Below are 26,835 nucleotides of genomic sequence, written 5' to 3'. Positions count from 1 at the left end.
AAAATTACAAGTACTTTGCAAATCGTGACCCCCCCCCCCCCCCCATTAGCCATTAAACGTCAAATGGACAATATAAAAATACTAGGGATGTGAAAATCAGATATTGTCCATTATTATTAATTAATTAAAACACAAAAAAGCACCACTTCGAAAACGTCGCTTCCGTGTCATGTGACTCAATGGCTCCATTTGATTGGTCAAATTGAGTCAAACTTCGACAGTGGTTACTTGACAAATCGTCACGTGACACAAATAGCTGGCAAACCAAAACAAAAACATATCAGACAGTTTTAAAATGTAACTCGGTAAAAGTACGTTAATTTGTAACAAAAGTACTCAAATATTCAAGACCAGTACAATTTATCCCAAAAAGTTGCTTAAACGAGTTTAATATTAGTATATATTATTTAATATTATATAGCGCATTAGTACCCACTTTTTCCCGTGATTACTTTTACAATGAGAACAATACAAGACTATGTAAAATTAATGTCGTTTATTGGCGATTAGGAGTCAGACGTACTGATTTCCGCCATGGTGACGAAGCAGGACAGGTAAGCCGACACCGGCCGCCATATTGGGAAGTACAGGAAGTGAACGCGAGAGGGTGAGCGAAGGGGGAAGAGAGAACAGACAGACAGAGAGGGGGTGGCAGATACACCACAGTAGTTCTAGTCGACTGTTACATGTGGCTGCGGGCTCTCGGAAGGGGAAAAAAGGACGTCCTCTTTGCCGTTTCTCATGTTCGTCCGTCCGGAGGAAGGGGCGGACTCGGCGCCACCACACACCCGCGGATAGGTCGCGTTCCCTCGGCTCGAGAGCTCCGTGGCGGGTCGGCGCCAACCGGCGAAGTGACGCGGAACTAGCGAAACATTTTTGCCAAGAGGTCAAAAGAAAGGCGAGAGAAAAGAAGCAAGGGCGGCTGGACTGGGGGTCCCGGGCCACGGAAGAGGAAGCGAAAGCGGGAAGGAGAGGACAAGTCGAGGCAGAGGACGGGCAAGATGCCGCTGGCTCAGCTGGCGGATCCCTGGCAGAAGATGCCGCTGGGGGGCACGACGGGGGAGGTGAGTGAGAGTCCGCGCTCGCCTTTAAAACACAGTTGAGCAACACACGGAAATGGGCACTGGACAAAGGTGGCAAAAGTACTCACACTTTGAACATATAGAGTTGCACAAAGTGACAGTAAAGTACTTGTTCAAATAAGACTAATAAGGTAATAGAACTCATTTAACTGCTCTACTTACAGACTGAAATGTATTCTTGTGCATTAAGGTAAAAAAATGTTTACTGTTAACTATGCGTGGCAAAAGTGCAGACAGTGTACAAATATAGATTCGATTTGAAGTAAAAACAAAAACTCTGTCACTGTAATGTACTTAAGTAAAAAAAAAAAAAAAAAAAAACCGTAAATTTTATACTGTCAACGATCAGACGTGGCAAAAGTACTCACCCTATACTTAGTAGAAGTACAGGTGCTTGTGTAACGAAGTCTGATTAAGTAGGTTGACCCATTCAACTCATAGTAGAAAAAAGTAAAGTAGAAACACATTTTTACTAGTGCCAGTTATCACAGATGGCTAAAATACTCACCCTAAGTATGGATACTTGTGCAATGAATGACTGGTAAAAATACAAGTACTGATTTAACTGTGGCATGTAGTGTTCCTTCGTTTTCCCCTGGGGTTCGGTTCCAAAGAGTACCCGCAATAAATGAAATCCGCAAAGTAGTTAGCTTTATGTTTTACATTTATTATAAATGTTTTAAGGCTCTAAAACCCCTCACCACACAATTTAGACACTTTTCACATCAAGGCATTTACATTTTTTTTTATCACATTTCTCTATTGCTTTAACATTCTCAGTGTTCAAACCTTCATAAATTTGATAAAATAGGTAGATTACTATAATAAAGAAAATGTATGCAAAATTGCACAGAAAAAAATCCACGAAACAGCGAGACCGCGTTATAGCGATGGAACACTGTACTTAAAAGTAAAAAATACAAACTATTAAATGTACTTAAATGAACAGTATATTTTTACTGTCAGTTACATGCAATAATCAAATACCCATTTTTTTAATATATATATAACTTGGCACAACAAAAAACACAATCAAATGAGTAATAAGCCTTCTTGACAAAAGAAAGTACAGATATCCATTTCCAAATGTAGGATCTAAGAAGTGAAAGTAATTAAGTTTTAGCACTCTGTTACGTCTCACCACTGACACTGACGACTCACTTGTCATTATTAGTGAACGTGTTGTGTTGAAATGAGAGCCAATTACTTTCTCAAATGTCCTGCAAGAACGCAAGGTCCAGTAATCATATGAATCTGCTATATTTATGACATGACATGTTCAAGATTTATTTGCCTCACTTGAGCGTGATTTTTATAACCCTCATGTTAAGTCTTTTTTTCGCCTAATGACATAGTTGCCTAAGGGATATTTAAATGTTTTGTTTGAAAGTGAACACTGCCACATCCCCCGTTAAAAGAGGGCGTGGATACTTGTGCAACCACATATCAGTTATTTTTCCTTCCCCTCACAAAAGGTTTTCTTTTTTTTTTTTTACTTAAATTGTAGAGTTTGTTGGTCACATTAATCGTTATAAAAATGTTAAAATATTTTAGTTGGCCTTATTTTTTTGTATCGCAAAAAAAGGCTTGACAACAGGGGTGTGTAGACTTTTTATAACCACTGTACCCATTTTTTGCATGGAAAACGAAAGGTATACATTTGAAGTGGCATTCAGACACACCCAAAAACACATTTTCAGTGAAAAATCTTATTGTAGTAAATGTTATTGTGCTGATTGAATTGGCATATTTGCATCTGCACTACTGGAGAGCAGTTGAGATGATGCAGACTGACTAATGACATCAATTGGCCCTAATGGATTTCAATAGAAGCTGAAAGTCCGAGCCTGTCTTGCGCTTTGGATTCTATTCTTAGCATTTGTGGCGTTATGCAAAAGAATGATTGTACGCAGGAAACATTTGGAGAAAAGTGTGGGATTGCTCCACCAACTGAGTCAGTGGCGTGTGTGTGTGTGTGTGTGTGTGTGTGTGCGTGCGCGCGTGTTCCAGTTCTTCAAGTTTTCAAAAATCTCAACAACGAGCAGGAGGCGTCTTTGCCGCCGCATGATTCAGGAAGGAGCTTGCGTAAGCGCGGTCACTTCCTGCGCGCGGTGCGACAGCAGCGGCATGTCCACTTCCTGTGCGGCGTTGTCATCGGAGCTATAATGGAGCACCCCCACCTCCTGGTGCGCGTCCACTTCCTTAGTTGACCGATATGCATTTTTTTTTAGGCCGATAACGATGTATGGCAGGAAAAATTCCGATTACCGATTAATCGGCCAATTATTTAAATATATAAATAATACATAAAATTCCCCCTCCCCAATTATTTTTGAATTGGTGTCGCTTACGCACAAACTTTTGCTATTAAGATTCTCTGCTTTAAATGACAAGTCTATATTATGACCTCAATGATAAAACAATTCTTACTTCTTTACAACTGCTGTAAAGCATTAACCTTTTCTTTTATGTATTTTTATCTTGTGTAATTTTGTCTTAGGTTTTACTGGGCTAACCGGGGAGCTCGGGGATTGTATTTCGTGCCATGTCATGTGCAAATGTGTGCTAAGACAACAAAAATACATGGATGTTTGCACCCTTGAGTTTGGAGAAAAGAAAGTCTTTGAATCCTTGAAATAGCAACTTTAAATACAACTTGAAAGGCCAAAGACAAAATAAAACAATACGAAAGTGAAATAAGAATAGAATAAACTAAAATAATAGCACTGAAAAAACAGAACAAATGCTGACTGTTGCTTTGTGTTTTGGCCTCTTGGGGGCAGTGTGGTGCCGTGCATCCATGCCTTACACACTTAAAGTGAGCACAGAAGAAAGTTGCAATTGAATTCTATGAAAATAACTGCGTAGTGTTATCTCACCTGTGGCTATGTGTTCCCACAAGATTTGTGTGTGAATATTTTTTATTTTTTTTTTAAAGGAAAACATTCCCGAAATCTATGCTAACTTCCTGTTAGAATTTGATAGGATCCTCCTTTCGCTTTTAGCATTAGCGCTAGGATATTGATGTTTTAAAAACAAAGCATTTTTGAATTTAGATATACAGTGGATGTAATTCTTAACGTCGTGCGTTTAGTTTTACACTTAACTCCAACTGGGGTGTCATTTAGCAGCTTAAAGGACGCTTGGGGACAACAAAATTAACAAGAATAACATACGCTACACACTTGCTAGTTGCTAATGCTACGCAAGCAAAACGGTGCATTCAGGGAAAGTAACCGCTCAATTGGCCGATTGTTTTGTTGATGGCCGATTATAATTGGTTTACCAAAAGTGGCACCACTAGTGTTGTTCTACTAGTGCACTGTTGATGTTTTATGAGTGCACTGAATTTTTACTACTGTCTGTATGTGGCCTGCGATCGGCCGGTTATTTGAAAACTTCTTTTATGATCATCAAGTGCATGTTTCCATACGTCGGGGACGCTCAGGATGAAACGCGGCCTCGCTCGAGTCAAATTGCCATCATTCCTGGCATTTCGCGACTTGTTGCAGCACGTCGCGGGCGTTTCCTTCCTCGCCACGGCCGCCATCGAGCGCCTGCGCGTCCTCCAGTATCTCCCCTCCGCCGTGACCTGCTCGCTTTTCAGTGCCGTGCCATCACTGTTTCAATAACAGCCCGCCCGCGTGCTTTTTACACGTAGTAGTCGTCGACAGTCAGTGTCGGAATCACAGCTGTCGCTGCTGAGCCGCCGTATGTCACGCTACTTCCTGTCTGCATTTGTGCTTCTTCGCCTTACCACGCGTCTTCAGGTCCACGCCGCTTTAGTGGCACTGTGGTTGGGCTGCTGAGCAATTAAAAAATGTTTTAAAAAATTCCCATTTTAATTGATTTTATTGCCCTCACCTTAGCTTAGCTTAGCATTGTCAGACACAGGAAGCAGCTGCCATGTTAACCTTTAACCTCTGTGCGCTTCCAGGATGCTCATAACGACCTTGAGGACTCCGTGGGCGAGGATGACGGCATGACGCACTGCAATGTGAGTTTCTCGTGCGTCCACCTCACGCCGCGCGCATCCAGCGCAGCGCACACACCAATTGTGTGCGTCTGCGTGTGATTGACAAACGAGTGGTGGGTTGACGCCCACTCCTTCAGGATAATTGCTGCCTCGCTCGGGAGTGATGCTCGCTGCGGCTGCCGATCCACGCGTGACTCATCCCGGAACATACACAAGCTCGGCTCGTTAGCACCACAGCCGGCTCCCCGTACGCCCCCCCCCCCCTTTGATGATCCTCCTCATTTTAGTCCATTTCATCATCTGCGCAGATCGCTACAAATGTTTTTTTGCTAGTCCAACTTGGCTTGCTATGACCAACCAATCAGAGGACAGGAAAATGCTGACATCAGCAAAAAGGTCAGCGCTGGGGCCCAGTGAGAAGTTGAAGTTGCATGGGCCAGCATTCGTGAATCTGGTGGCCCCGGGCTAATTGACAATTGACATTGGCAACACATAGCGGCTGAAATCTGATTGGACAAAAAATAATGATAATTAACATGCAGACAAGACAATAGACGGTTGGGAATAAACAAAACATAATACCACCACAGTACATTTGCATCATTGTGTAGACGTTGGAGGTCGACTTCACGGTACCTCATGTCTCCGCTTAGGTCTCGAGTTCGGTGTGTGTGTTTTTGTGTTGCCGGCAGCTGCAGGCATTGATTTTTAAATGCACGGGAGATGGCTTATGGATCGTCTGTCTGAGAAAAGCTGAGTAGTCATTACTTGTCTCTCCAGAGTGCTTAGCTTACACACACACACACACACACACACACACTTTTGTACTTAGGTTGTGCGTTCATAGTACTGTCTAAGTGTGTGTGTGTGGTGTGTAAACGGGTTAAATTGGGATAATGAGGTTACTCTGTGACACCATAGCCAATAAAACACACACACACACACACGACGGACATCACACACACTTTGTGTTCGACGCCCGTGTGATGTGAGTGTATTTGTATTTTGAATACACAAAGTCACCTTGCGGAGGTAACAAACATTTAGTCTTTAGTGTGAATGTTTCAAAATGGCCCCTGGGCACGCACGCACGCTGATGCCCTGCAGTGTAGGACAGAAAATGGCTTCCAGACCACATTAGGAGGGTCGCTGCTCTCTTGAGGGACACACTCACATCTGCTGCCATCTGCTGCATCTCAGGTGTGTGTGTGTGTGTGTATGAGGTCACTTGTTCAAGTATTCAGTCGACAAAAGGCCATAAATGTTCTTGAGAGGATTGTTTGTTCGCAGTAGCAGGCTGGCATCACGTTAAGTATCGCACACACACACACACACACACTGTCTGACACCACATGTGGACCCTCATCACCCGCCGCCTCCAACCAGGTCTTCAAGACGGATGATCAAAGGAAGCATTAATTATTCAAGCGCGGGAGCGAGGCCTCGTTCGCCAAAGCTAAAAATACGAACTTCTTTCCTTATTAGTCCATTCGTTTTTCAAGGTTCCATACATCATGTTGCAACTTCCTGTGTGTGTGCGTGTGTGTGTGTGTGTGTGTGTGTGTGTGGGGCGCTCACTGGCAGATGGTGTTTAATCTTGTGTGACCATCTGGACTGACTTTCTGCGGCCTTTGTCTTTTTAAACACACACACACAAGTTGCTCAGTCAGGTGTGTGCGCGTCCCCGATCAGTATTGCTTGTGACGGCGAACGTACATGTCAGGTCAAAAGAAACGATTTGTAAACGAAAGTGGATGTTTTGTGCGTGCGTGCGTGCGTGCGCAGCCTGTACCAGGCGTGGTGGTGTGCTGAGAGCAGTGCATTGTGGGGGTTGCCATTGTGAGAGGTCACAGGGTGATGATGTAATGTGTCCAGCTCGTCTTCCTGAACTTGGCGCTCTCTCGCTCTCTTGCTCGCTCGCTCACTTACTGTGGCTCTTTCCAGGAAGCGACCAATCACAGCACCGCCACACAATATCTTTGTGAGGACATCGTGCGTGTCTCTAATCCCAATGTTACACACACACACAGCGAACTTGAACCTCTGTATGGAAGCCATTTGAGCTTTTATTGGACATCCTTATATCCATCTTAAAGGCATACTTGACTCATTTATCCATTTTCAGCAATAAAAAGTCAATATTTTGTCTTTTTACTGTATTTTAAATGATTTTGCAAGGCCCACAAAATATTGTGGTCTGTTTTATTGCATCAAAGCTTTCTGTATGCTCTAGCATAAAACAAACCCATTAAAAAAAACATGCATGGTAATATTTAAAATAGAACGTATTTATACGTTTTTGGGAGCAACTGAGTTTGGATCGAATAATCGATAGATTACTCAATTCTAAAAAATATTTGATAGTGACAGCACTGATTCCAATCCTTTTAGGCGCAGTGTCTTTAAAGTTAGCATGTGGCGATTCCAAGCTACGGCCATCCATTTTTTTAGCGGCTTGCATCAAACGAACCTTTGGCACAGCCTGCGTCGTTTTCCCGCGTTGTACCGCAGCACAAAAGGAAAATGTCGTCCAGATGATTATGAATATGACCTGTAACGTTCTTTCTGGTAAATGGAGATGAAAGTAGAGAAGGCGTGGTCGTGCCGGGCTTGCGCTGACCTGAGCAGGAATTTGACACGCAGCCTCCAAACTTTGTTTCATTTCCTCCCTTCATCCTTCCACCTCCTCCTCCTCCTCCTCCTCGCTGGCACATGTGGAATTTCAAGCACCGTCATGCTTCCCAATCTTCTCCCTTCCGAGACGCGTGTTGTTGTGCAAGGTTGACGGTGCGTTCAAAGGCCTGCGGGAAATCACAGTGTTTTCACTTAAATGCTGATAATCACGAAAACAAACATTGGAGGAGGGATGGAGGGGAGGGCGCACGTGTGTGAGTTGCGTGACGACTGGCTCAGCGCACAGATGTTTGCCTTCCTGTGCAGATGTTGTTGCCAGGGAAACAATGACAGGACGTGATGAGCAGCTGGCGGGTCTTCCTGTGCGTGCGTGCGGCGGCTTTGCTCGGGCTCTTTCTCGCTCCAACTTTCATTCGAGGGGTCGGTGGTGCGCCATGACGGGCTGAGCGCCATGAAGACGCTTCTGCTGCACGCCAGGAGACGACGACTTCAGGTAGAGCAGAGTGCGCCGCGCCGTCCCGGATCGCAGACAGATGTTGTCGCCTGCGTGTTGGGATTTGCGTGCTTGTTTGACAGTCGAGCGCGCCGGCAGAAGGGACTTCCTTGTTAGTGATGTTGTTTTGCACGACTGTGTGACATTTCGGAGCACTAGTAGGACAGCTTTGGCGGACTTGTTCTACACGTTATAAAAAAAGGAAAACATCTGCATGCTCTTACTACTGAAGTGTTCGATGTTAACGAGTAGAATTTTAGTTCATGCCTAGTTTTGCTCACTAGTGCTAGTTGGACTACTAGTGAAGCAAAATATGTTAGGTAGTAGAATTTTGTGTCACTAAATAATCAAGAGTCAAGAAAGTAATCAAAAAGTGTTTTATGGGAATTTGTTTCAACATTGATTAGCAAGACAATTCAGCTCTAATAAAACAATTGGTATAGGGCAGTCGCTATCAAATCTTTTTAAAAAGGATTATCCTATCGATTATCCATCAAATAGTCAAATAATCGCCCAAGCACCCCCCCGAAATTTTTTTTATTTATTTTGTCTATAGATAAGAATGAACGTGAGTTTGAGTATGCTAAAATGTTAGCAATGGTGATTAGTATTAGCTCACGATCGATTAACATTTAGGGTAAACAAACATTTAGTTCACACATACATCATTATATCTACATGAGTTGAATTGGCTGGATGGTATAGTTAGTAAAATTAAATTTAAATAAAATAGGGCTGGTTTAAAAAAATAAAAAAATAAAACGATATCAAATCGATTTTCCTTTTCAAGCGTGATATTGATTCATAAAGCCATGATTCGATTATTTTAATATCTCTCTTTTCCTATCATTTTTAATTTTTTTGTATCTTACTGCGTTATTGAAATTTACTGTTATTTACTTATATTTATGAAAGACCTGACTTATTGCACTTGAGGACAAATCTGAATCTTTTTAATTTATATTAAATGTTTGTGGAGTTTTTTTTTTATTATCATGTCCTTGTTTTTAATGAAGAATTGATGTTCCATAATTAATCAATATCGGATTGAACCAAGTGAATCGAATCAGAAAAAATTGTGAATCGATTGAGGACATTTGAATCGATACCCAGCCCTAATAGTGAGTATACTAACGGGTTAAAAGTGGCACTAGAAATGGAAAAGTCTTTCTAGTAAAACACTGTGCCCTTGTCGGTCTACTAGTGGCACCAGGACAAAGAATGCCTCAGTGCGTAAGTTAGATTTCACTTGCATTACTTTGATTAAAGTCGTGTGTGTGTGTGTGTGAGCTGTGTAGTAGTACACGTCTAACGGGTTCCAAAGTGTTTCTACGCTGTCCTGTTTGGCAGCGTGTAGTATGACAGCAATGCGCGTGTTTTCCTGCCAGCATAGATTTGCCGTATAACACGCCAGAGCCCTTTTGCCGTTTGTCATGCGATACTTCAACCAGACGAGACGAGAGCCAATCAAGAAAAACGCAACAGTGACAGTTGACAGCCGCGGTTCCTTGAGAGCGCTCGCTCGTCTGGCTGCCTGCCAGTGGCTAATTGTCTTTTCCCTCATTTCAAAAGCTTGTCTGTGTGAATTATGTGTGGATTTCTTCCTCCCACGTTCAAAAACAGGTCGGTTGAAAACTCAAAATTGTCCACAGGAGTGAACGCGATTTTGAATGCTTTTTTTGTAGGGCTGTGCAATTAATCGAAATTCAATTACAATTTTGGAAAATCGTTAAAAAAAATGTAGTTGTTTAAACGTATACACTTGCATCTTTTTTTTTTTTACATTTTAAAATAACTAACTTAGTCAAATGTTTTCATCCTAAAGAAACTTTTAATTATAGCGTTTCAAAGAATTATATTTGTTTTTTTTACGTTTAAACATTTTCTTGTTTTGTACCAAAAAACTATAGTGTTTCTATTTTTTTTAAAATTGGTCTTAATATTTTTTAATTCTTAAACATTTTCTTGTTTTGTAGCAAAAAATAAATAATCGTTTTGATAATCTATTTAGGCCCTGTAATTGAGCGGTGACCAGTCGAGGGTGTACGTGCCGGGGTAAGCTTCAGCTCGCCACCGACCGTAATGAGGACAAAAAGATGGATGATGGATTTCCCCTCTGTTGTGTCGCATTTGTGAACATAATTAAGAGGCTTGTAGAGGCCCTGTTGGCATTCGATCAAGTGCTTTGATTCCACTAATGAGAGAGGGGCGTGCGAGTGCGTGCGTGCGTGCGTGCGAGGGGCTTCTTGTGGGGAGAACAGTGAGCGTGGGCACTAAAAAGTCTCAACTGTCCATCAATACATCATCGCACTTTGGTGTGTGTGTGTGTGTTATGGGCAGGTTGCCGTGGTAACGTGGGCGCAACGAGGACGCGTGGAGGCGCACCTCTGACCTCCGTCCCGCTCGCATTGAGAAGCCTTTGTTGTTTCCCAGCATTCCTTGCTGCTGTGAGGAAAATGTGCCGTGACTGGATTGGCTGAGTCATTTTGTGTTTGCGCTGCCCTGACACTCAACACAATTAGTCACAATCCAAATGGACTTTGTTGTTGTTGCAGTAATGGAAAGCTGTTAAATGTGACCCGCAATCTGTAAGTGGGCTGGCGGACTTATTATCATTATCTACAGTGTAACCCATTATATAGCGGTTCATCGTCAGGCTAGGAAAAAAAAAAAGCGACTTTAAAAATAGGTCATCTTCCTCGAAGCTCCGCCGAAACCATGTTTGAGCCGACGTCCATGTTTCTACACGGACCTTTTTTTTTTTGCAGACGCGTGCAGTGAACAGGATCTCATTGATCTCACTGTAGCTAACACAGGCATTTGTAATCGCTAGCGTGCTAATGCTAATCACGATTGCTAACTGTTTAGTATAGGCTAATTTTTGTGGTTAACAATATTGACTGATTAACAACAAAAAAAGAGAAAAAAAAATACATTTTATGGAGAGGATGATTTGATTACTAAATAATAAAATCTCAAAAAAATATTTTATTGAGGGGATGATTTGATTACTTATTGAAGAATTCAATCATCCTCTCCTTAAAATGTTTTTTTAAAAATCATTTTTTGGGTTAATCTATCAATCCGTCAATATTGTTATTTAACCACGAAAATTATCCTATACAGTACTAACAGTTAGCAATTGTGATTAGTTAGCATTAGCACACTAGCGAAGGGAATAATAAAATGTTTTTTAAATTTTTGATTTTGGGTCAATGTTGTTAATTAACCACAAAAAAAATAGCCTATGCTAAACAGTTAGCAATCGTGATTAGCATTATTAGCATGCTAACGAATGAAATAATAAAATCATCCCCTCTATAAAATGTTTTTTTATTTTTTGATTAATCAATCAATCAATCAGTCAATATTGTTAATTAACCACGAAAATTATCCTATACAGTACTAACAGTTAGCAATCGTGATTAGTTAGCATTAGCACACTAGCGAAGGGAATAATAAAATGTTTTTTAAATTTTTGATTTTGGGTCAATGTTGTTAATTAACCACAAAAAAAATAGCCTATGCTAAACAGTTAGCAATCGTGATTAGCATTATTAGCATGCTAACGAATGAAATAATAAAATCATCCCCTCTATAAAATGTTTTTTTATTTTTGATTAATCAATCAATCAATCAGTCAATATTGTTAATTAACCACGAAAATTAACCTATACTAAATGATTAGCAATCGTGATTAGCAATCGTGATTAGCATTAGCACCCTAGCGATGACCTCTGCCTGTGTTAGCATAATAAATTATAAAAACATTCGATAGTGACAGCCCTGATAATTCCGTTTTTTAGAGATCCAGTGTGTGGCCTCTTCATGTTGCGCATTTTCACCTAAGAGCGATTGAGCGTAAATGATATTTATAGAATGATCCTGCCGCCCACCACATTGATGCCAGCTGCTGAATAAATGATGACATCCTGACTCGGCTCCTCCTCATCGATCATCCTTTCATCCTCTCTCGCGCTCCCATCTCGTCGTCTCGTCTTCACGCGGTTGGCTTTGCGCGTCGAGGATGCCGTGGCGTGAAAGCTTCCATAGGTGGCGCTGCCGGCACAAAGAGAGCCGCCGAGTCACTTTCAATTCTCACGTCGGAGCATTTATGGGGAAAAGAAAGGTCCAATCAAGGCTTGTTCTTGCCGAGATGTTTCTTTTTTTACCTGGCGTTTTTTATAGAACAGCTAATAAAGATCAATCATTATGATAACTTGTCATTGGGATTTTATTTCGGATTTTAAAAGAAAGTGTTGAACTTGACAGTCAATAGTAAGGAAACGTATTGCATCCACCTAAAAAAATATATTTTAAAAAACTGGCAAATTTTTGAGGGGGAGCTTTGTTTTTTTGTGTAATTTTTATTTCCTGTTTTACTGAATTAATTTATGTCATAGAACATATTCAGAAAAACAAGGGGGGGAATTATTTGAAAAAAAACCTGAAAAAATATATAATTTTTTCTTGTTTTTTTTTTTTTTAAATAATTTCCCCCCTGTTTTTCTGAATATTTTTTTCCTGTTTTTTAGAGTAATTTTTTACTGTTTTTGAAAAAACGGGGAAATCTTTTTTTTTGTGTTTCTGAATATTTTTCCATATTTTTTTCTTGTGTGTGTGTGTGTGTGGGGGGGGGGGGGGGTCATGAAAATGCAGTAAAACAGGAAAAAATATATTTAAAAAAAAAGGACACATAAAACAACCCCCCAAAAAAAAATTGTCAGGAAAACATTTAGTTTTTTTCTCAAGTGAATCCAATACGCTTATGACTTTTTTACTGTGTTTATGTGCGTGTGTCTGTTATTGGATCCATGATGCCCAAGCGAGCGGAAATGCACTTACAACCTCTAACCTGACAAATCCCAAGCGTGTGTGTGTGTGTGTGTGTGTGTTTGTGTATGTGCGCACGCACGGTGGCCATCCAGCCTGTTAATTTGGTTGCGTAACAGGATTAGAGGTTGCAGATTGTGTGGAATGGAATCCCACCGCCGCTCGATCTGTGATGTTATGCCACGCACACACACACGCACACACACACTTGATTTCAATTGATGGATGATGGAAACACATTATCACTGCGTGTTGGTGCGTGTGCGCGCGTGCACACTCTGCACATTGTTCCTCACCTCTGTGACGTTGCTGCTTGCTCTTGATTGTGCGCGAGTGTAAGCGTGTCCTTCCGCGCAGGAGGGCGACAACAGGTGCAGGTAACCTAAGAAATGTCACCCGGCCGTCACCGCCGCTTGGCTGGCATTGCGCACATTGCGTGCGACAGGTGGAATTTAGGAAGGTGGTCGGGAGTTGGAAGCGCGCTGGCGAGCTCGCCTTTCATTCACTCGCCAAAAACAAGTCATCGTGACTCATTTTGGGATTGGCTGGCAACCAGTCCAAGCTGTACGTCGCTTCTTCGCCAAAGTCAGCCGGGTGTAGGCGGGCCGCCGCTCCAGCTCACCTAACAGGAGCATTTTCACTCCCCCACATGACGACCATCAGCAAATGCGGAAAAGTAGGGATAGATTGATTATCGGCCAGGCTGATTATTGGCACCGATATTCAGCATTTTGACAAATATCGGCGTTGGCCTTTGTTAACTCATTCACTGGCAGCCATTTTCACTGAAGCAACCCCCTTCGCTATTGCTATAAAACATGGAACCTACCAAAAGAAAGATTAGAGTCTCTTCTTTCATCAGGAAAAAAAAGTATGTCTCTATCCGTTTCCGTTTTGCAGCAATTAGAATTAGAATATAGCTAAGTTTCATCATTATTCACAAATCTGTTTAAAAAAGTGGGGAAAAGAGCTTTTTTGCAACATGGCGCTGGTTGATCTCTTTATTCTGCTGCCACCTGCTGGCCGTTTTTACCATTGCTTCCACCGTTCTTTGCAGTTGAGAGGCTGCATCAAAGCCTTCTCTAAGCTTTAGCATAAAAAAAACGTATAAATATGTTTTTGGGAGCAAATGAGTTAAAAATCGGACGACCGATAATAGATCCATTTAAAACTACGTTAACTTCAGACAACTATTTATTGACATCCAGTGAACTTTATAAGAGATGCTGCTGACCTTGGGAACTCTCTGCACTTTCCGTTTTTGTTTGAAATTAAAACTACGATGAGTGAGAAATTAACATTTCAGATATGGCATTTCGAAACGTTGGAAATTTACTGTAGAAACAGCAGGGAGCTATATGTTTGTTTAACTTTTCATTGAACCTTTTAAGACATGCTGATGAAAGTTGGACCTCTGAATTTTTTTTTTTGAATTTTCAAACAATGTCTGTTTAAGATTTAAAAGAAAAAATTTAATTTAAAAAGTTGTTTCATTCCTCTCCCAAATGATAACACATAAACTTTTCCTTTTTCGAACATTTAATTTTATCTCTTTTTATTCTGTTGTTTTCTCTTTACTGTAAACTGCAGCTGGACGGAGTCCAGGAAAAAGTTCCCCACGGGGAAAATAAAAGTATATTGTATCGTATCGTATCGTATCTGCTAAATGCTAACACAAACCGCTATAGGTGGGCTAGCATAGATTTTGCAAAATGTTTTTTTTTTTTTTCTCTCTCTTCCAAACCTTCAACTGTCTTGGGAAATAACTTTTCCTGATCCAGTGTGGTCAATGTGTCGCATTCAGTCCTACTTGCTGCTGTTCGGACTAAAAGGGGGAGGGGCTGTGAGGCCCTTGTACTCGTGGTTCTCACTCATTGGTTACTTTCTATGTGTGTGTGTGTGTGTGTTGGGGGAAATCACCAGGACACCTGATGGAAACTCTGGATGGAAGGTTACGGTTGTGAGTCAGAAGGGGAGGACATTGTGGGGAATCCCGCGCCCCTCTCTCCGTATTTGGACCCCCCCCCCTCCACACACACACACACACACATCTCCTCTTACTGTGGCTATCCCCTCACACGGCGTGCACTCATCCGCTGTCACAGGGCGGCCACCCACCCAAGTGGCACTCCGCCGTCGACTCTTTGCGATGACACACCGCGTACCCCACGCCAAGCCGGCGTACGTGTGCACTGTGCCCGGGCTCCTCCGTGCGTTGAGGGGCCGGCTGAAGGCGCTCCGTCACTTCCTGCTGCCCTCCAGGACGGACGATGGCTGCCGCGAGCCGGCCGTGAGCAGGGAGGGGATGTTGGGCTGTTTGGGATCGCCGCCCCGCAGCTGGACTGTGAGTCGGTTAGCACGCGTGTCTACGGCTGCAACTAATGAGTATTTTAATAATCGATGAATCTGCCGATGAATCGGTGTTTTAATGTCCATGTCTTCCAAAACAGGATATGATTTCAACTTGACGGGGCAGAAACATACATTAATCATGGGTCATGTTCTTTCTGTAACATGTCAGAAAGGACCACTTTGACACAGTGGCCATGCCAAAGCCATAAAGGTTAAATGTCAAAATGCCAAATATCGGCATCGGTCTTTTTACGAACCTGAAGGCCGTTAAAGCTGGCATCTCACTGAGCGATGAATGCTTGCGAACGTAGCGAAATGTAGGATTTTCATCAGGATTTGTAAGATGTTCCCAAACTGTTTTTACTTTTCACAAAACCATTTCAAACATATTGTGACAATTGTTACAGTCTGCGAAGATCTTTTGAAAACTTTTATGAACTCTGACAAAAAAAAAAAAAGTGAGCTGCATTTGCATGCATTTGTCGCTCAGTGAGATACAGGAAACTTTTCATTTGTTGATTTATTTAAATTAACACTTTATAAAAAAAAAATATATATATATGTAAAATGATTACTGAAGATTTGAGACAGCGATTTTGCGTCAACTTTTTGGGGAATGGAATTGTTAATAGAAACAATAAACAATAATGGAGGTAGTTGTGTGGACGAGGAAGGTGACTTCCTTTGCGCTGTCCCACGGTTGAATTTGAGTGTGTGTGTGTGTGTGTGTGTGTGTGTGTGTGTGTGTGTGTGTGTGTGTGTGTGTGTGTGTGTGTGTGTGTGTGTGTGTGTGTGTGTGTGTGTGTGTGTGTGTGTGTGTGTGTGTGTGTGTGTGTGTGTGTGTGTGTGTGTGTGTGTGTGTGTGTGCGGAGGCGCTGGCATTGCACTTTTAATCCCGTGATTAAGAGGTGCGACATGAGCATCCTGTCGCTCCGGCTCTGATCCGCCATCTGTGGTCTGACTCACGCATACGTGCGCATTTGAAATGTCAACATTCCTCCGAGTTTCAAACGGCGGTCAATCTATTTCTGCGGCGTCGGTGGCGTTTCTGCGCGTTCGTTTCGACAGTTTGGATTCAAACTGCAGTTAACTTGACACAAAACCAAAACAAACATCATCACCGTGACTTGCTAGCATAAACGTAAACAACTTTTTTGCTAACACAAAATACGCTCTCTTTTTTTCTTTTCTTTTCTTTTTTGCTTTGAAAGACTTGAAAGGATGTTAAAATCCAACCAGGCCTGAGTGTTGATTTGTTGGGCTGATTCCACTTCCCCAAAGAATCAAACTGCACGTGTTGTAATGAGAATAGCGAGAGGTGACAAGTATTCAGACAAAGTGTGGAGAAATGAGGCGTGAGAAGAAGCAGAAAGGAGGGAGGAGAAGATACGATACGTCTGTGTGAGAAAGAGAGAGAGAGAGAGAGAAAGAGAAAGCGAGCAAGGGAACGAAGACGTCAAGAATGATCAGAAGCCGGTGCCGCTCGGTACCGCTCAGTCCCGTCGCCGCGCAGGAGCATGTTGTCGCCGCGCACCCTGGGCCACACCCTGGACTACAGGACCCATCATGCACTGGGAGCCGGCAGGTCGTCCACCTGGGAAGTCCAGGTATGCGTCAGGGAGGGAGGGGCGGGGGAGGAGGATGTTTGCGTGATTCCCTTTGCAAAGTGTTTGAAGGCTGAACGCCATTATGAGTCACTTGGCTACACAAAACAGGTACCGGGGGCGGCTCCATGACAACCGCGTGTGTATGTGTGTGTGTGTGTGTGTGCGTGCGTGTCCTCACCTTGTTATGTGCTGATGACGGGCACTCGGGAAGCCTGCTCAACCTGTCGTCAGATGCCGGCGCTTGGTGCTTTCGCTTCATTTTCCCACAATTCTTGCCCCATGGATCCCTCAATTAGTCAGAAAATTATTCATTGTTTTCTACAAATTATTTATGTTTATGCTAACATTGTATAATGATAAACAGAACGATTAACGATCTCGTCAACTTTCTCCATTGAAATGAAGGCAAATGCCATTAATTCGTTCCATTCCCACTCAAAATAATCATTTTGTGTCATATGCCGAAAGTGTTCTCACCAGCAAGGACCTCATGAGTTGCCCGCAGGCCGATTCTAAAAATAGCTCAAATGTTTTTTTGTTTTTTGTTACATATTATTTAGCTTTTTCCTATTGTGTTCAATTATTGTTGATCATTTTTGTGAGAAATCATGAACATGATCGGTGCCTTCAGATTTATGAATATTAATAATTGCACCTTATAATTCAAAACCATTTGGAAGTAGCTATCTATCAAAAAGGTTGGTGAACCCTGACCCTAGAGAGTGCCATGGTGCTCGCTCTCTCTCTCTATCTCTCTCTCTCTCTCTCTCTCTCTCTCTCTCTCTCTCTCTCTCTCTCGCTCTCGCTCTCGCTCTCTCTCTCTCTCTCTCTGTGTGTCTTGCATTGAAACAGCTGCAGCGTCATGCACATGCAATTCACTGGGCAAAACACAACACACAAACATTAACAACGATCGTCTCGTCCCATTAAGGCCACATTCATTTTGTGCGATTTTTGGAAAGCTACTCAAGTATCCTTAAAGGAACACATACGACCTTACAGTTGTTAGTGTGACTTTCGACTTGTCCCAACATAAAATAATGACAATAACATGAAATCCCTTTTAGCTAAGCCCGGTGTGTGTGTGTGTGTGTTTCAGGATGAAGTGGCCTTCAAGGAGATCAGCATCACTCACCATGTGAAGGAGGGATGCGAGAAGGCCGACCCTCGCCAGTTCGAGCTGCGCAAAGTCCTGGGACAAGGCTCCTTTGGCAAGGTGTGTGCGTGCGTGCGTGCGTGCGTGCAAGCGCGTGTGTGGTTTACGTTCCGGTGTGGCTCCGTGTGGCACCGCTGGCCATGTTTGAGAGGCCGTTGCCATGGACGCGGCAGGCCAAGGGCCCTTCAGGCTCCCGCGGAGTGTCATCATGTTTATGAATGAGCAATTAGACTCCCGCCCGCGTTGTCTTTCCGTTTCAATAAAACACACACGCAACTGCGCTTGCAAAACAATACTGACGTGTGATTTTAAAAAAAAAAATAATAATAATTTTTTAGGTGTTCCTGGTGAGGAAGGTTACTGGTCCTGACGCTGGCCAACTCTATGCTATGAAAGTCCTCAAGAAAGCAACACTGAAAGGTACGCACGTACACACTGCTGCCAGTTAACACCAGCTCGCCATATCTGACTCACTTAAAGGAATTTGAAAACTTTATGCGGGAATTAAAAGGAATTTAGCCAAAGCTGCAAAATTGAAGGTTGGCCGTTAACTAATTGATTTTCAGCCATTTTCAAAGCAGAGTTCCCCATACTGTATACTATCCATCCGATTTTCTTAACCGCTTGTCCTCACAAGGGTCGCGGGGGGTGCTGGAGCCTATCCCAGCTGGCTACAGGCAGTAGGCGGGGTACACCCTGAACTGGTTGCCAGCCAATCGCAGGGCACGCAGAGACCAACAAGCATCCACACTCACAATCTCACCTATGGACAATTTGGAGTGTTCAATCAACCTGACAATTGGAATGTGGGAGGAAACCGGAGAAAACCCACACAAGCACGGGGAATCTGGGGAAAAATGGTCTTGCGATTCACTTTAATGTGAAATAGTTGTATTCAATTAATCGATGTAATAATCGAAAGAGCAATCGATTCTAGAAATATTTGATGGTGACAGCCCTGCACCTGTTTTAGAGATGCTTTTCCATTTAGTTTCCTGCAAATTCCCATCCATTCCCACAGAAAGTTTCCAATTTAGAAACTGACCGGCAATTTCCCCCCCGTTGCAACCCAAGTCGCCATCTTGGTGTTTTATAAACTATGAGCTGTTTGTGGAATGTCAGCTTTGGGTGCGTGTGCGTTTTCAGTGCGTGACCGAGTGAGGACAAAGATGGAGCGAGACATCCTGGTGGAAGTCAACCATCCTTTCATCGTCAAACTGCACTACGGTGAGTCAGCCAATCTCGCACCGGCGCGATTGGCTGTCCCCACGCCGCCGTCCGGCCAATCGCAGCCCCCCCATTCCACTTTTATCCTCCCCAACGGGAAGGGGACTCGTGTCGTCTTATCTGTATTGTTTCCTTTCCTCCCTCAGCCTTCCAGACGGAGGGGAAGCTCTACCTGATCCTGGACTTCCTGAGAGGCGGGGACCTCTTCACGAGGCTTTCCAAAGAGGTCGCACAGCAACAGGAACACACTTTTGAACCAAATCCACGTTACTGCTGCCCACACTGATGTTTCAGTTGTGTGTGTGTGTTTTAGGTGATGTTCACAGAGGAGGACGTCAAATTCTACCTCGCAGAACTGGCTCTGGCTCTCGATCACCTCCACGGCCTCGGCATCATTTACAGGGACCTGAAGCCCGAGAAGTACACGCACACACGCGCACGCAATCATGTTGGAAAGGGTTTAAGTCTTCATAACGCTAACTGTTTGTTGCTTCAGCATCTTGCTGGATGAGGACGGACACATCAAGCTGACAGGTGCGTCACTTGGCCCCGTTTGGATGGATGTTAATGGCAAAAGCCTCGCAGTTCCTCACTCTCTCAAATATCTGCGTGCGCGCGCAGACTTTGGCCTGAGCAAGGAGTCCATCGACCACGTGAACAAGGCGTACTCGTTCTGCGGGACGGTGGAGTACATGGCCCCGGAGGTGGTCAATCGGCGAGGACACACGCACAGTGCCGACTGGTGGTCGTACGGCGTGCTGATGGTGAGCGGCACAGCGGGTTTTCAAGATCGCATGACGCTAGTCTTGGGCGAGTCATCGTTTTTTGTTTTTTTTTTCTCACGATTAATGACAAGTTTTTGTCAGGTTCTATCACAGCCACTTTCAGCCCATTGACACTTTTTGACTTTTTTTTTTTTTACTGCTGTGCAATCAAACAATTTTAATAGTTTGATTCCAGACTCCACTTGAAAATTGTGAATTTTCATGTTTTCCACTAGTGCAGGTTATAAATCAATTTCATTTCATATTCTTACTTCCCGTAAGAGGCATTTTGCGGCTTACTCTGCACTCAGTGAGGCAAATGAATGAGAAATTTGATTCTAAGAAGTGGCCATGTTGAGCATAGGGAAGAATTACATTTAAATTTAAAAAGTGGATTAAGTAGAAGACTCGGTTCACAAACGTTCCCCCTTCATCTGACCAATGGCACGGATTTTAAACATAGAAGAGCCAAAACATGCTGTATGAAAATTAAACTGCACTAAAAAACTAGCCATTTTTGTTTAATACCAATCTGATATGAGTAAAATTGTATACAGTAAAAGAAGCAAAAGGTTTTTGTAGAAATAATGGCCAAATATTAGCCTGCCAAACCACACCCACTTTCTTAAAAGACAGCCCGCCATTGGCCGCTTTTCGGCCCGCTGCAAAGCAAACTATGCAATCGAATTCATTTTCTCACGCTTCTTTAATGTGCTTTCTGATTCCTTCTTCTTCCTCTAGTTTGAGATGCTGACGGGAACGCTTCCGTTTCAAGGCAAGGACCGCAAAGAGACCATGACCATGATCCTCAAGTGAGTCCACGGAGCCATCAGAAGGACGATCCACTTGACGTTCAGCGTTCAAATGCTGAGCAGGTCACGCTTGCAGGCTTTGAATCGTCAACTTGTGTCTGCAGGGCCAAGCTTGGAATGCCGCAGTTTTTAAGTTCAGAAGCTCAGAGTCTCCTCAGGAACCTTTTTAAGCGAAACCCCTCCAACAGATTAGGTGAGCAACATTTGAGCTCACTTCATCTTGTCAGTGATGTTTGTGTTGTTCATGGCCAACTCTTCCCTTTCATGTTTGAAGGAGCCGGTCCAGACGGCGTCGAGGAGATCAAGAGGCATCAGTTCTTCAGCACCATCGACTGGAATGTCCGTCTGCGCCTTGACGTTTTCCTTCCGACGCAGCCATTGTGACTCATTCACTCACTGGACACTTCGCTCTCTCTCTCTCTCTCTCTCTCTCTCTCTCTCTCTCTCCTCCTGCAGAAACTCTTTCGCCGAGAGATCCCGCCTCCCTTCAAGCCGGCGGCAGGGCGACCCGACGACACCTTCTACTTTGACCCGGAGTTCACCGCTAAAACGCCCCGCGGTCAGTTTGCCCCCCTCACGATGACGCATCGAGTCAGGCCAGGCGAACTAATGCGCTGCGTTTGTGTGTCAGACTCTCCGGGAGTCCCGCCCAGCGCCAACGCCCATCAGCTCTTCCGAGGATTCAGTTTTGTGGCAATAACAGAAGAGGAAACGCAACCGATGCCAAACGCCATTGTTCAGGTACACGCACGCACGCTAACAATGACGCTGATTAGTCGTCGTGGAAAACCGAGAGCCACGCTCACTTTCAGCAGTTTATTGAAGGAGGCGAGCTGCCAAATACAAAATGACAACACTCACGAGTGGCACTCCTAAAAACAAATTGTTGGAAACAAACCAGACTGACTTTTGACTTCTGATGCCGCTTGCGAGGCCACGCCCCTTTTCAAGCGCGCGTCAGCACGCATTGTACGTCTGTTTGTGGGTGGGTGTGACTTTTGGCCTAATTGCACTTCAAAAATGTATTTCTTTAAATTTTCTTTTATTATATTTTTACACTTAGATTTTAAAATACAGTGCTATTTTTCTTTATTTAAAAAAATGGTAGTTTTGGGTTGGATGCTGGAACAAATGAATGGCATTTCAATTCAAACCAGATTCGTAGCACTGTGGTTAACTCTTTGACTGCCAAAAACGTTAAATAACGTTTAGTAAAATCCTATGGAGGAGTGCCAAAGACGTTAAAAGACGTTTGTTTCAAAACAGAGGTGAAACTAACCATTTTCTATTGTTGATTACTGAAAAACGGATTAAGGTAGAAACAACCTTTTTTTTTCTGATGAAAGATGAGAGTCCAATCTTTTCATTTGGTAGTATGTGTGTTTCCATATTACACATAATTTTCTGTGGCCCTTGAAAGATCAGTCAAAATGCTTAAATCGACTGGCACCCACGGCATCCCTTTTCTGAAAACGTCTGTCAGTCAAAGAGTTAAAACAACAACAGCAATATTGTGCTTTTGTACATAACAGAAATGCATCCAAACAACCTACAATCTCTAATAACACTTGATATTTGAAGCACTTACTTGCTAATGTGCGCACATATTGACTCATTCACAAGCATATTACAATCCCCTTCATCTGACAATTAGTGTAAATTTTAAACATAGAAGGGCCAATACATCCCATATAAAAATCAAACTGCACCAAAAAAAACTAGCCACCGGAGGGTGCTACAACTGCACAAATGGAAATCAACAACAAACAAATGTGCTGCTTTTAATATCGTGACATGACGACGATATTGTGGCAGTTTTAATATTGCAATATCACGATATTGTTACATCCCTGATAACGTTGTGACCTGACATTTGACCTCATGCCCAGCAGCAGCTCCACAGAAGCACGTCTCAGTTTTGCGACACCTACGACGTGGAAGAGGACATCGGCGTGGGCTCCTACTCCATCTGCAAGCGCTGCGTGCACAAGGGCAGCGGCATGGAATATGCCGTCAAGGTAAGAGCGCCTCGTACCCGCCGGCCACGCCCGGGCGCCCGCCTCATTGTGTCCTCCTGTTGTAGATCATCAGCAAAGCCAAGCGGGACCCCACGGAGGAGGTGGAAATCCTGCTGAGATACGGCCAGCACCCCAACATCATCACGCTCAAAGACGTGAGTCGCGTCGTCTTCTCGTTGGCGCCACCTGCTGGCGCATCATGCAACCAACACTCGACGGGTCACTCTGGCCTTCAGGTGTATGACGACGGCCGCTCGGTCTTCGTGGTGACGGAGCTGATGAAGGGCGGAGAGCTCCTGGACAAAATCCTCCGCCAGAAGTTTTTCTCGGAGCGAGAGGCCAGCGCTGTTCTTTTCACCATCACCAAGACGCTGGAGTACCTTCACGTGCAGGGGGTGCGTCCACACACCCGCCGTCACGAGGCCGTTTATCATGGGGGATACCTTCCACACCCACGCTAGCTTAATGCTAGCATATTGTGGGGAACGCCATAGGCAGCTAATGGAGCTTAGCATTGATGTTTGCCTTGCTTGCGTGGCATGAAGGTGGTGCACCGAGACCTGAAGCCCAGCAACATCCTCTACGTGGACGAGAGCGGCAACGCCGAATCCATCAGGATATGCGACTTCGGCTTTGCCAAGCAGCTGAGGGCGGAGAACGGGCTGCTCATGACGCCGTGCTACACCGCCAACTTTGTCGCTCCTGAGGTGAGTCACCTGATCTTTAAAAAAAATTAAAAAAATAAAAAATAGTTTTTTTAAATAAGAGGAATCAGCGGATATGGGTGGCGCTTTCAGGTCCTAAAAAAGCAGGGCTACGACGCAGCCTGTGACATCTGGAGTCTTGGAGTGCTTCTGTACACCATGCTAACAGGGTAGGTTAAGGAAAAAGCTTCTGCGTGTGTTGAAAACTTGAAATAGATTTTTTCCTTGTCCAGTGCAACTTTTTATGACTTGTCACTTCTTCTTTTTTTTTTTGCAGCTTCACCCCATTTGCCAACGGCCCCGAGGACACGCCGGAGGAGATTTTGGCCCGAATCGGCAGCGGGAAGTTCTCGCTCACTGGAGGGTACTGGAACTCTGTGTCTGCTGAGGCCAAGGTATGTCACAACACTAGCTTAGGCAATTTTATGATCATGTTTTGTTGATTTCACTTCCCCCCCCCCCCTTTTTTTTTCTTTTTTTTAATAAAAGATTTGATTTTGAAGTCTTATCACCTGGCCCCAACTCATGATTGTGTTTGTGGCCCCTCAGGACCTGGTGTCAAAGATGCTGCATGTGGACCCCCACCAGCGGCTGACGGCAGGTCAGGTGCTGCGCCACCCGTGGGTGACGCACCGAGACCGGCTGCCCCAATACACGCTCAACAGGCAGGACGCGCCGCACCTCGTCAAGGTGACTCGGTCATTTTCGGGTTTACATCGCGTTCCTGGAAAGAAATATCAAAGATTACAAAATACACAATCACAAATACAAAGAATGGTCTGCCGCGCAAACGAGAAGACGTTCCTACTACAGTGGACCCCCGAATACTCACGGCTTGACAGCATTTGTAGATTTTTTTCCCTTAATTTTTTTCTTTGTTTGGGCTTTTTGGGGCATCAAACCCCCATTTTTCACGGACAAGGTCCCATTGGAGGTTCATCTTTGGGTTTTTTGTAAAATATTTTCAGTTTATGATGAAAAATTGTGGCCCCTCTATCATTTTAGTTGCCCGTCACCCGCGCGCCGTGCGACGAACATGACTAATTGAGCGTTTGCGTTCCAGGGAGCGATGGCGGCCACGTACTCGGCCCTGAACAGGAACGTCCCGTCGGTTCTGGAGCCGGTGGGCTGCTCCACTTTGGCGCAGCGGAGGGGTGTGAAGAAGCTGACTTCCACTGCTCTGTGACGTCCAAAAGCCTCTCTCAACTCCCGTCAACTCTGACCTCTAGGTGACCTTGGACAGACTACTGATGGAATCCAGGAAACCCCCCCCAAAAAAAAGGAGCACACAGAAGCCGCCGCCCTCCCGCACACTCGACAGACTCTTCCGATTGGACGGCTGGCGGCGTTCTTTCCGGGATCAATTTGTGGATTTTTGCTTTGGACAATCTGAACAGGAAGAGAGTGCGCTGTACATAAAACACGATAATCACACAGAAGCATTTCAAGACATAGAATGCTTTGTTTTTTAATTTCCCTGTCGTCACGGTGACGGCAAACGGGACCTTTTGTGATTGGTTGGACCCCAAAGCAGAATATAAACAACCACCTTCTGTCAGTCTTGACCACTTGATGACAAACCCTGCCAGCAAATCATGCTGGCTCTCCGGGTACTAGTACACTGTTTGTCCTCGCAAGACAATTCATTGCACTAGTAGAAGGACTGTTCTTGGTTGTTGCTTTTTTCTATTCCTAGTGCCACTCTTGGTCTGCTAGTATGACCTCTTCACTGCCAGCCCATTAAAATTGAATCTTTGGCAGTGAATGAGGTCAAAGCTAGGAGAACTAAATGTTACCAGTGAGGCAAAACTGTGACTGGTGATTCTACAAGTTAACATCTAGTACCTCACTGATAATACTAGTAGCACACATACAGTATGTCATATGACTAGTGCAGTTTTGCCAATATAGTAACATTTAGTTGTCCTATTAGTATGCAGAGATGTGATACAGTATTCAGCTTAAGATCACTCTAGTAGGACAAATGTGGTACTAGTAGTAGGGACAGCCATTTTACTAGTGTGCTGAGTTGTCTTATTGGTGAGAGCAAAGAACATAATAGTGCACAGACCTTAAGATAGATTTAGCATTATCCTTGTCGTCGTTGCTAGCTGCCATGCTACGCTTTGATTGCTATGCAGTGTTCCCAGCATAGTCGCCATTGGCTACTTTTACATTTGACTACTTTTATGTTATTCACTGTTTTTGTGCTCAGGCCAAAGCCAACGATTGCTTGGTGGCAAGGAACGTCCTTTAGCCAAGTCATCTTGTGGCAACTGTCGGCAAATAAAGGAGGGATTACAGTACTTCCAGTTTTTCTTTGTAAAAAAATAAAATATTGTCCTGGCGCCCTCTTGTGGCAGCTTGGTGCTAAGGAACTATATTGAAGTCAGTTAAGGAGCTTTAACTAGACAAAAGTAGTGCTTTGGTGCCATCTTGTGGCACCTACAGACAGTTATAACCCATCAATTACTCACGTATGTTTGCTGGGAACACCGTATAGCTAAATTAGGTTCATCCCACTTTGAGGACCACCGACGTAGTGGCCCGATGATTTATGCAAGCAACAACACGGTCACCTGCGATTAAGCTTCCGTTTCAAACAAAAACAAGCGTACTTCCTCACCGACGCAAACGTATCGTCTGTGGACGGGAACTGTAAATAAAAACAGCTCAGGTTTTTTCACCGACAGTCTGGAAAGCTGAGCTATTATTTCATAGCCTCCATATCCAGCATATGGACTTCATCTGGATATCACGGATTTGGAATAAATGCTCGGATGGCTTTACATACATTCTGAAATATTCAAACTGATCTTTTATTTTTTCTTTCCGTCCTGCACCGGAAGCGGCTGCTTCACTGGCAAGACTCAAGGAAAGTTAGCTACGTTAGCGTGTAGCATGTAAAAAAAAAAAAAAGGCCCATGTGGTTTGCGATTGATTTTTAGCGACCACTTTAATTATGAATGTGCTTGAAGGGGATTCAATACTTATAAAGCTTTGGGAACAAGGAATGTCAAATAAACTTTTTTTTCCTGTATTCTCATATTGTCCTGCTCTTCCTCAAACTGTCAGATTTGTTCAGCTTGGGTGCTGCAACACCACCTCTTGATTTGTTTTGTTTTATACCTGCAGGGAGACTTTCTATAAAAAAATAAAATAAGAATAATAAGCTAA

At 43.7% G+C, this 26,835-nt stretch overlaps 1 protein-coding gene across 1 annotated transcript; it reads left to right on the top strand.

The window, feature by feature from the left end:
• The first annotated feature begins 578 nt into the window (after window positions 1-578).
• Window positions 579-26,835, top strand: rps6ka3b (ribosomal protein S6 kinase, polypeptide 3b). The gene is made up of 22 exons (XM_077553982.1): window positions 579-1,064; window positions 5,020-5,079; window positions 18,077-18,193; window positions 18,472-18,553; window positions 19,280-19,360; window positions 19,507-19,586; window positions 19,674-19,780; window positions 19,857-19,894; window positions 19,982-20,124; window positions 20,866-20,936; window positions 21,041-21,129; window positions 21,211-21,275; window positions 21,393-21,495; window positions 21,568-21,677; window positions 22,829-22,954; window positions 23,020-23,109; window positions 23,191-23,349; window positions 23,500-23,661; window positions 23,752-23,828; window positions 23,936-24,053; window positions 24,208-24,348; window positions 24,722-26,835. The coding sequence occupies exons 1-22, from the start codon at window positions 1,002-1,004 to the stop codon at window positions 24,842-24,844; spliced, it is 2,205 nt and encodes a 734-aa protein (XP_077410108.1). The 5' UTR covers window positions 579-1,001; the 3' UTR covers window positions 24,845-26,835.

This window comes from Vanacampus margaritifer, chromosome 20 (assembly GCF_051991255.1).
Source record: "Vanacampus margaritifer isolate UIUO_Vmar chromosome 20, RoL_Vmar_1.0, whole genome shotgun sequence".
Taxonomy (NCBI): Eukaryota; Metazoa; Chordata; class Actinopteri; order Syngnathiformes; family Syngnathidae; genus Vanacampus; species Vanacampus margaritifer.
The sequence above is the reverse complement of the archived record's forward strand: the minus strand, read 5'-3'. Positions and strand labels throughout refer to the sequence as shown.